This window comes from Rutidosis leptorrhynchoides, chromosome 1 (assembly GCF_046630445.1).
Source record: "Rutidosis leptorrhynchoides isolate AG116_Rl617_1_P2 chromosome 1, CSIRO_AGI_Rlap_v1, whole genome shotgun sequence".
Classification (NCBI taxonomy): domain Eukaryota; kingdom Viridiplantae; phylum Streptophyta; class Magnoliopsida; order Asterales; family Asteraceae; genus Rutidosis; species Rutidosis leptorrhynchoides.
Genome location: NC_092333.1, coordinates 567,936,433 through 567,947,241, shown reverse-complemented (window position 1 = coordinate 567,947,241; position 10,809 = coordinate 567,936,433). Strand labels below are relative to the sequence as shown.

Here is a 10,809-nt window from a genome sequence, read left to right as displayed (position 1 = left end):
GGGCAATGGTCCGACCATAAGTTGGAGAGAATGATACCGGAGAGGTAGGGAAACGTTCCCAAAATTCCATCAGAAACAAGGAATCTATCGAGCAACGAGCGATGTGTAAACCTTTTATTGAACCGAGAAAAAGCCCTTCCACCCAATTTAATATCAACTAGACCGCAATCATAGATGAAGCTATTAAAGTCGTTAGCTTCAGCCGGATTAAAACAAGTTCCATAGCGTTCATGAGGAAAGCGAACTGCATTAAAGTCTCCGAACACAATAAAATCACCTGCATTTTGTGAGACAAAGTTACGAATGTAATCCCATAATCTTTTCTTCTTAACCTGAGATTGTGGATCACAGATATTAATAAGAAAAGTAGTCCTCGCACTTCCTACAAAATCTCCTTCAACGATGAGCAAATTTCCAAAAGAAATAACTCTCTTACTAGAGAACACTCTTGGGTCCCAAATCGTCACTATACCTCCCGATCTACCCGAAGCTGATGAAGAAGCAACTTTGAAATTGAAATTTCCCCACATCGCTTTTATTGAAAAATGACATAAGTTAGCCAATTTAGTTTCTTGTATGCCCAAAATCGTGATGTTGTGTTCTGAGCACAGACTTTTAATCCATCTTTGTTTCAAAATAAAATGCATCCCTCCTCCAATATTAATGGACATTAGATTCATGAGACAGTTTTATAACCTCTCATACTGATCACAACTTTGTTGAGGTCGAAAGATGAAAGTTCTAAGTTATAGCCAAGCACTTTACTCATGTTTAACATCTTGTTTCGAAACACATTATTAGCGCCATCAGAGGAGTTGGTAGAGCTAATAATAGGGGAGTGAAAACGTTCACCGTTTAGTCCAGGAGGTTTCGATAAGGAAGGGGACCCAGAGTCTTGATTCACTTCAATTATTTCATTATCATTTCCTTGTGGTTCGATTATACTTTCAGCAACACATGTTTCAATTATCGTATTTTGAGTAGCTTCTGCCTCTACCTGAGCCACTTCATTATCACCTGACTTTGTTTTTGTTTCCTCTCTAGTCGCATTATTAGTATTCGAAGGAATTTGCACCTGCTCAGGAAAAGGGGTAGAAGGGACAAATGGGGCCACTTCTTCTGAATTAACAGAGGATTCATCCGAAAAAACCTCATCATCCTCATCCGATGATTCGTCTTTTTCCAAGTCGAGCACATTTGCATTCCAGTTGGATGTTTCTCGGACTAACACTTTATAAGCTTTTTTCTTAATCATCACCGAAATCCTATCATGGATGTAATCCAATCTAGGTGTGATAATGCAAAGTTTACCCCAACCCTTTTTACCGTTTGAGGAAGCAATAAACGCTTTAGTGCCAAAAGATGAAGCGATCCTTTTAAAAGACGATTCATTCCAAGCACAAGCAGGTAAACCTGCAATGTCAATCCAAACTGCCCTTTCATTGATCACAAAGTTTTCATCGAAGATTTTGAATTCCTCGATGTAAGAAAGGATCTTTTCATTGCACTTAAACTTTTCCAAGGAGATTTCATTTTGAAATTCCACATCTATCCAAGAGCCTCCAATGTGGTGGATTTCGAGATTATGGAATCCCTCCACATGCCAAATTCATTTGATATGTGGAATAAGTACAGTATCCTTAATCTTTACAAAGAGTAAGAGTGGTGCATCATTACCTTGAATCAGTTCTTCATCAGGGATGTTAATATACTTCAGTCCAGATTTGACAGTGATAGGAGAAGCATATTCATTAACTGCCTTAGCAAAGGAAGTTTTATTCAATTCAGGAAATTCCTTAAAGTTTTGAATTCTAGTAGGATGAATAAAAGCATCCGACCCAATAGAATTCCCAGAATGTTTTCTTGCTTCTCCTCTATCAAAACGAGATTTAGCAGCAAAAATATGATAATTACCGGCCCAAATGTTTGATAATCGCCTTTCCAGAGAGTTGATAGAATCAACGTTAAGAAATCTAGCAAAAGCAAAACGTTTACCCTGTTTTGATAATTTGCTTGCGATGTAAACGTCAAGGAGAGTTCCATGATCTTTGCAAATATCGCGTAATTCGTTAATCCCAAACATCGGTGGGAAATTAGTAATGAAGATCGAAGTAGCAATCTTCGCTGTGTTGATATGATCCTCACGATGGGCCATGAAATTAGCAATTGAAGAAGAAGGGGGTTTGCAGGGAGATCTAAGCTAAGAAGCAACGAGGTTGCTGGTACGTTTGCTGGTAATATGGTGAAATATATATAATGATTTGTCAGAGAGATCTAAGCCAAGAAGCAAATAGGGTTTCAATGAATAAATATAATGATTTGTCAGAGAGATCTAAGCCAAGAAGCAACGAGGTTGCTGGTACGTTTGCTGGTAATATGGTGAAATATGAAAGGTTTCCTGGTAACAATAAAAGAGCACGCGTATATATCAACGTTATAATAAGGTTGTTTCGTACGAAAAGTCGAAGTTGTCTTGCTGGAGCTGTGACAAATTTGGCTATTTTGAAGAAGAACTGCAAAGTTATTTTGGGTAATAATAACACTAAAGAAATTAGCACAGTTATGTGTTAAACGTTTACTCAGTTTCCGAGAGTTTTTTTTTTTTAGTGCATAACTATATGCATCAATCTTTTCTTCCGTAGATGAAGTGCGGTTGATTCATCCTATCGATTGAGGTGTTTTCAAGAATCATGAAAGGTTTGAATCGCAGATTGTAATCGTGAAGATACAAATGATGTTTAAGACGAAATCAAGTGGCAACTTGAAGAATTGTTTAGTTTCATATGTTATAATCAATATTTTAATTCATTTTAATTGTCCAATGTTATTAGTCTAAAGTCGATAGTCAACAATTGACAGTCCAATAATTCATATATAGTTTAATATATATTATTGTAGAATTAACCTCAACCCTGTATAGAGAACTCAATCATTACTGCATATAGAGTGTCTATGGTGATTCCAAATAATATATATAGATGCGTCGATATGATATGTCAAAACCTTGTATAGGTGTCCCGATATTTAAAGTGCATAAAATAAATAACAGAAATTAAATGACGATAAATAAAATTGCGAGAATTAAATTGCGATAAAATAAATTGCGATAATTAAATTGCGACAAATAAAATGTAATCAGTTAGCTAGGAACAATTAACTAGGAATAGTTAGCGTGGATTCTTAACAAAATTTCTCATAGTTAGTTTGTCTGTTTCTAACAAATTTTATTTTATTTTGTCCAATATTTTCTTCATTATGCCACTTGTCGGATTCTGATAGGTCAAAATCCAAATATGAAATTGAATGAAAATGGCTATTTCGGGGTGAACAGATTCGTATATCTATGGATGTAGGTAGGATAGTAAATGACTGTTGATTCAGGTTCGAAGAATGTACAGTATAATTTATTAATGTGAGATCTAAATATTCCCCGGGTATTACCTACCCGTTAAAATATTTTCACCATAAATGGTTTGTACAAAAGAATTTTTAATTACAATCTTTATGAAAACATATATACATATATATTTTCTTCAGATGCAATCATGGATTTAATGAGTTAATATGATATTAATCTCATTTGATTTATCGTTAGAACTAGAATACATAATCTCTAAAACATTAGAGATTACTTAATCGCCATGAAGGACGAAGATAATTGATGTAGAACGATATGTAGAACGATGATTATACTCGAGATACGGAGTGAGATGTTGAGGCGTAGAATGTTGAGACTTGGGTTGTTGGTGGTACTGGTGCTGTTGGTGCTGAGGCTGGTGATGTTACCGGTGTTGGTGATACTGCTGGTGCTTGCAAATTGTGTACCGTGCTCTCTAAAGTTAACACTCGAGCTCGAAGTTCTTTAACTTCTTCTACTAACACTGGTTGGTTATCAGTGTGAGGTAGAGGTCGGATATCTTCTCTAGTTCCGTTAATGGTAGCCTCAAGACGAAAAATTCTTGCAAAAAGGGTATAAACGGTGTTGCGAACAGGTTCGCCGGTGAGCGGGTCGAGTACTCCAATGTTAGGTGGTAGATTCGGTTCATGATATTGAGTACCTTCTTCCCTTCTCCATAGGGTAAGTATGTCGCGAACCCACCCTCATTTTCTCCAGTAATCACGGTAGTTGATCGGTTGGTGTGCTCCCGTCACGCTGTCTTCGGAGTCAGAGGAATTTGGTCGATTCGTAGAGGCCATCTTACACTATTACAGAAAAAAAATTTCGGTATGAAAAGATTTGATAGCAAGTGATAGTGGGAGAGTATTCTCAATGCATAACATGCATAGATATATATACTACTAGATCCCTTAAATTATGGAGAAATTTTCGGAAGATGTCAGTCAAAGTCTATAGTAACAGATACGCTAAGATATGAATTATCAGATACGCTAAGGTATGAATTTTGTCTATACACTATTCATGCAGTCAATGCAGTAAAACGTGTCTAGACTAAAAGTAATGAGTAGGTAATTTCCTAAGGATGATAAGTAAATGATTTTCGACACGAAATGATAAGCAAAACTTTTGACATGCAGACCAGGTTCAAGTCCAGACTTATTAATATATCCTAACAACTATTAGGTCGAAGTCTAGACTCATTAATGCATCCTAACAACTACCAGTTAGACACACTAATGCAAGACCTGGTTCGCTAAGACCACCGCTCTGATACCAACTGTGAAGACCCGTCCTAATCCATCCGGACGAAGTCCATATTGAATATAAATGATTCACAACAGTTGATTACATCACGAGGTACTTGACCTCTATATGATACATTTACAAACATTATATTCGTTTTTGAAAATACAATCTTTCATTACATCAAAAGTTGATGGCATGCATACCATTTCATAATACATCTAGCTATAATTGACTTAAAAATAATCTTGATGAACTTAACGACTCGAATGCAACATCTTTTGAAATATTCCATGAATGACTCCAAATAATATCTTTAAAATGAGCTAATGTACAGCGGAAGACTTCTTTCATACCTGAGAATAAACATGCTTTAAAGTGTCAACCAAAAGGTTGGTGAGTTCATTAGTTTAATATAAATAATCATTTCACAATTTTTAATAGACCACAAGATTTCATATTTCCATTTCTCATAAACATACGTCCCATGCATAGAGACAAAAATATCATTCATATGGATTGAACACCTGGTAATCGACATTCACAATATGCATATAAGAATATTCCCATCATTCCGGGATCCTCCTTCGGACATGATATAAATTTCGAAGTACTAAAGCATCCGGTACTTTGGATGGAGCTTGTTGGGCCCGATAGATCTATCTTTAGAGTTCGCGTCAATTAGGGTGTCTGTTCCCTAATTCTTAGATTACCAGACTTAATAAAAAGGGGCATATTCGATTTAATAATCCAACCATAGAATGTAGTTTCATTTACTCGTGTCTATTTCGTAAAACAGTTATAAAAGCAGCGCATGTATTCTCAGCCCAAAAATATAAAGGGTAAAAAGGTAAATGAAACTCACCATACTGTATTTTGTAGTAAAAATACATATGACTATATTGAACAATGCAGGGTTGGCCTCGGATTCACGAACCTATATCATATGTATATTTATTAATACACATAATTGTAATCGAAAAAATATATATCGATTTACTAGCTATATACTTTTTATATTAATAATAATATATATATATATATATATATATATATATATATATATATATGTATATATATATATATATATTCATTTGGTACATAAAAATATTAAGTTTTGCTGTGTTATATGTATTAATTGTATTCATGTATAAATATCATTTGATTTTTAAAGTAGTATTTTAATAATACTAAGATAATACTTTAGGTGATAATAATAATAATGATAATACTAATAATAATGATAATAGTGTTAATAATTCTATATATGATAATATTAATAATAGTTTTTATAATAAAATTCATAGTAATAATAGTAGTTTTTAATAACATATATAATTTACTAGTAATGGTGATGAAAATAATAATTTTGATAATAATACCTAATACTTAATAGTAATAATAATAATAATTATAACAACCTCATTACTAGTGGTAACCTTAATAATAATACTTTCGTTGATCAATATAATAAAATCTTCATGTATAATTTCTAGAATAATAACTAAAGTTTCTATAACATTAATTCGTAACCCTAATTATAATACTAGTAGTAATACTTATATTAATGATAATCAGGCTAGTAATAATAATAGTGATTACCTTAATAATAATTCTTATGATAGTATCAATTATAAGTACGGTAATAATACTAATATTGATGATAATAAAATTAGGTTGTATTGTCTTCCTAATAATGATAATAATAATCATAATCATAATAATAATGCTAATACTTATAATAATAATTATAATGGTGATACTAATAATTAAAATGATAATATTAGTATTAATAGTAATATTTTTAATAATCATAGCACTATTAATAATAACAATTTATAATCATCATAACAATAACAATACTAATAATAATATTAATAATAATATTAATAATAAAATTTAAAAGTAATAATAATAATTAAATAGCTACCTCATTTAAACAGGCTTTTAAAAAAAATGTTGCCCAGGCTGGGGCTTGAACCCCCGACCTCTCGAACCTGACACCATCACTTAACCGTTCCTCTATCCTGTTTCATCTGTTTAAACCGCAAACCGAATTTATTTAAGCCTATTATTCTGTTTCCCCTTTTTATCATCTTCCTCATGAAACTTACATCGACCAGAACTCTCTTTCTATCAAACAGAGACTTGTTTTGATTGTTTTTAAATGTAAAATAAATTCCTAGATGTTATATGATAAAGAAAATTTATTAACAAACGCGAAACAATAAAAAATAAAAAGAGTAAAACAGTGACTACCACGAGAAAAAAATAAATAAACTCAAATGCCGAAATTGAGTTTAAGACGTTTTTAGATCCAAGTTCGTACATGAAATAGATCCTAAATCTTCCCAGGAAACTTTTCAAATCGTTAATTTAACAAGAAACATCTCAGAGACTTCGAATTCGATCAAAGAACATTTGTTGACTTTCAAAATTTAAAACTTTGACTCCGAAATTCAAGACGAATATCAAAAATTGGATCATGAAACTTTGCAGGAAGTTTGATTAAAGGATTCCCGACAGAATTGCATTATTACTTTTCAAAAAATCATTCGATTTGAACAGTTGAATAAAACGAGTAAGAACAGAGATAAAAGGAGCTGTAAGTTTGATTTTTCTGTTTCCGATTCTTCATTGCAGTAATAGATATACCTAAAGTGATATTGGAAGGTTATTATAGCATTAAAAATTCAATTATTTTGTTTTGTAGCAAAATGAGGTCGACAAGCATTTTGAGCAGGTACTAAATTAAAATAAAAAAATAAAAAAGTCGATTGGAACAGCCAACAGATTTTGTCTAGTTTATGTGCCTGATTCCATGAATTGTACGACTTTATAGAGTGAGGAATCAATTAAGAACAGTTTAAGAGTTATGCTAATCAGAATCGTGCATTATTTGTATATATATTTTGTATTTAACGATATTTATATATATATATATCTGTTTATAATACGTATATCTATATATAATATGAATTCCAAACTGATTCCTAATATAAATATGTATATATATAACTCAGTATATATGTATATAGATAAGATATATCTGTTTTCATATAATTCTATATATTCGTATATATCTTTATGTATTTGTATATAATCGTATATATATATTTATTTGTTTAGGCATTTATATAAATATACATCTGTAATTTATATATATACATATATTTATATGTATCCGATATTCTATTTATGTCTTTATTTATATATAACCAATCTTAATTAAAAAGTTTAAGTAAATAATTATATTAATTATATCTTTTTAAATAAATAAATATAATATTATATATTTACAAGTATTATTAGGTATATATATATATATATATATATATATATATATATATATATATATATTTAACAACATAATAATTTTTATTACATCGCATATTATTTTACATATTTAATTCCTACCATTAAATCCTATAATATTTCAAATAATATTCCCAATTATTATTTATATACATTTAATTATATATATATTTATTTACAAATAGTTGTTCGTGAATCGTCGGGAATGGTCGAGGGTCAATTTAATATGAACATCGTTTCAAAATTTTCTAGACTCAACATTACATACTTCGCTTATCGTATCGGAAACATATAAAGATTAAGTTTAAATTTGGTCGGAAATTTCCGGGTCATCACATCTTCAACCACTACGGTTCCTAGTATGAACAAGTTGTCATCATGTTCATTATGTCCCGAGTCATCTGTTTCGGCTACACTCTCGGATTCTACTCCGGTTGTCACAGATTTTGATGCCTCTTCACCTTCAGTAGCTATCGAGGCTTCTTAACCTTCTACTGAGCCTGCTTATGACAATAAAGGTTCTGATACTCAACCTTCGGTGGTTCCAACAACTGCACCTGTTGCAACTCATCCCATGACTACACGATCCACAGTTGGTATTTTTAAGCCTAAATATATTGTTGACATGGCACAACTCTCTTGCTCTCCACTTCATCATGCTTTGCTTACTACTCGTGAACCAAAGGGGTTTAAGTCGGCATCTAAACATCCTGTTTGGTTCCAAGCTATGGAAGAGGAGATTGATGCCTTACATGTGAATCGTACTTGGGATCTCGTTCCTCGACCACCACAAGGTAATATAGTTGGTTCAAAGTGCGTGTTTCGTACAAAATTCAATGCCGATGGTACTGTTGATCGACTTAAAGCTCGTCTTGTTGCTCAAGGATTAACTCAAGTTCCTAGTCTTGATTATTCTGTGACTTTCAGTCCAGTTATGAAAGCTTCAACTGTGGGTATTATTCTTTCTTTAGCTATGCTTCATAAATGGCATTTACATCAACTAGATGCTAAAAATGCGTTCTTGAATGGTCATCTTACTGAAATTTTCTTATGGAGCAACCTCCTGGTTTTATTGATCCTAGATTTTCGAGACATGTTTGTAAACTAAAGAAAGCCTTATATGGACTTAAGCAAGCTCCTCGTGCGTGGTTCCAGCGGTTGAGTGTTTTTCTTGTTTTTCTTGTTTTCCTTGGTTTTACTTGTAGTCGTGCGGACCCTTCTTTGTTTGTTTATAAAAAGGGTACGTGTGTTCTTTATCTACTCGTTTATGTTGATGATATTATTCTTACCGGAAATAATTCTTCCATCATTGATGGCTTCATTACACGTCTTCATCAGGAATTTGCTATCAAAGATCTTGGAAAACTAAGCTATTTTCTAGGCCTCGAAGTTACGTATACAGACTCGAGATTGTTTCTTAGTCAATCTAAATATGCATATGATATTTTAGTTCGTGCTCAGTTGTTGGATAGTAAACCTATTTCCACACTTCTACCAACTGTCGCTTCATTTACCACTGGTGGGATTCCATTTGATGATCCCACTTATTATAGCTCGCTTGTTGGTGCTTTGCAGTATCTCACTATTACTCGTCCGGACATCTCTTATGCGGTTAATCAAGTTAGTCAATTTCTTCATGCTCCGACTCTTGATCATTTTCAGGCTGTAAAACACATTATTCATTATATTAAGGGCACGCTACATTATGGGTTGATTTTTCATCGTTCTCCAAACACTTCCAATCTTGGTTATTCTGATGCCGATTGGGCTCGCTATATTGAAACACGAAGGTCCACTTATGGGTATTCTATCTTTCTTGGTTGTAATTTAGTTAGTTGGAGTGCTAAAAAGAAACCAACTGTTGCTCGTTCGAGCTGTGAATCTGAGTATCGGGTATTGGCAAAGACTGCTGCTGAGATTGTGTGGATTACGCATCTTTTGCGTGAGCTTTATATATTGCCTCCTGATCGTCCGACTATTTTATGTGATAAAAAAGTGCCCCCTTTCTCAGTCAGAATCCTATTTCTCACAAACGATCTAAGCACATAGACATCGACTATCATTTTGTTCGTGAGTTGGTCTCTTCTGGGAAGTTGTACACGAAATTTGTGCCTACACATTTCCAGCTCGCCGATATCTTCACAAAGAGTTTGCCGAGACCTTTGTTTAAGTCTTTTCGTTCCAAGTTTCAAGTTGGCCCGCCACCTATTCGCTTGAGGGGGTATTAACGGTGATCTTGATCACCAAGTCACCACCGAGACTTAGGGAACAAGAATTTGTATTTGTGTATTAAATTTATTTTCTTATGTATTTATTTGTATCCATATTTCATTCCTTGTAATTATTATAAATAGTGGAATACAAAACCAAAAAGGATGTGAGATTTTAACCCTAATAGACCGGTTTCTTTATTAATTAGGGTTGCCACTGTACTCGGAGTTTTAAGCCACTTATCCACCTTCATCTTTCCGGAACTTGCACTCAGGTAGAATATTGTAGAATATTACATGACTAGTGAAATGACCCGTGAAATCACGGGTTTGTTTAAACGAAACAATTTAATAACATGTTTTAGGTATTAAGTGAATGTAAATGCTAAAGTCATTTATTTTAATGACCGGCCGTTTGACTAAGAAACTTGTCGTTGTTTTTACAAATATACATAAATATGTATTTTCGCATACATATGTAACGTAATTAATTTCGTAAAAAGAATTCATATTTAAATATTAATAATATAATAATTATAATTATAATTATTATATTAAAAGTAAATAATAATAATAAAGTTTGCTCAAAGTTGAGTATTTATATTCTAATAATAATAATTATTATTTGTAATAATAAATGCC

At 32.6% G+C, this 10,809-nt stretch overlaps 1 protein-coding gene across 1 annotated transcript; it reads left to right on the top strand.

The window, feature by feature from the left end:
* The first annotated feature begins 8,582 nt into the window (after positions 1-8,582).
* On the top strand, positions 8,583-10,006 carry LOC139844837 (uncharacterized mitochondrial protein AtMg00810-like). The gene is made up of 2 exons (XM_071835063.1): positions 8,583-9,052; positions 9,163-10,006. The coding sequence occupies exons 1-2, from the start codon at positions 8,583-8,585 to the stop codon at positions 10,004-10,006; spliced, it is 1,314 nt and encodes a 437-aa protein (XP_071691164.1).
* Positions 10,007-10,809: the final 803 nt, after the last annotated feature.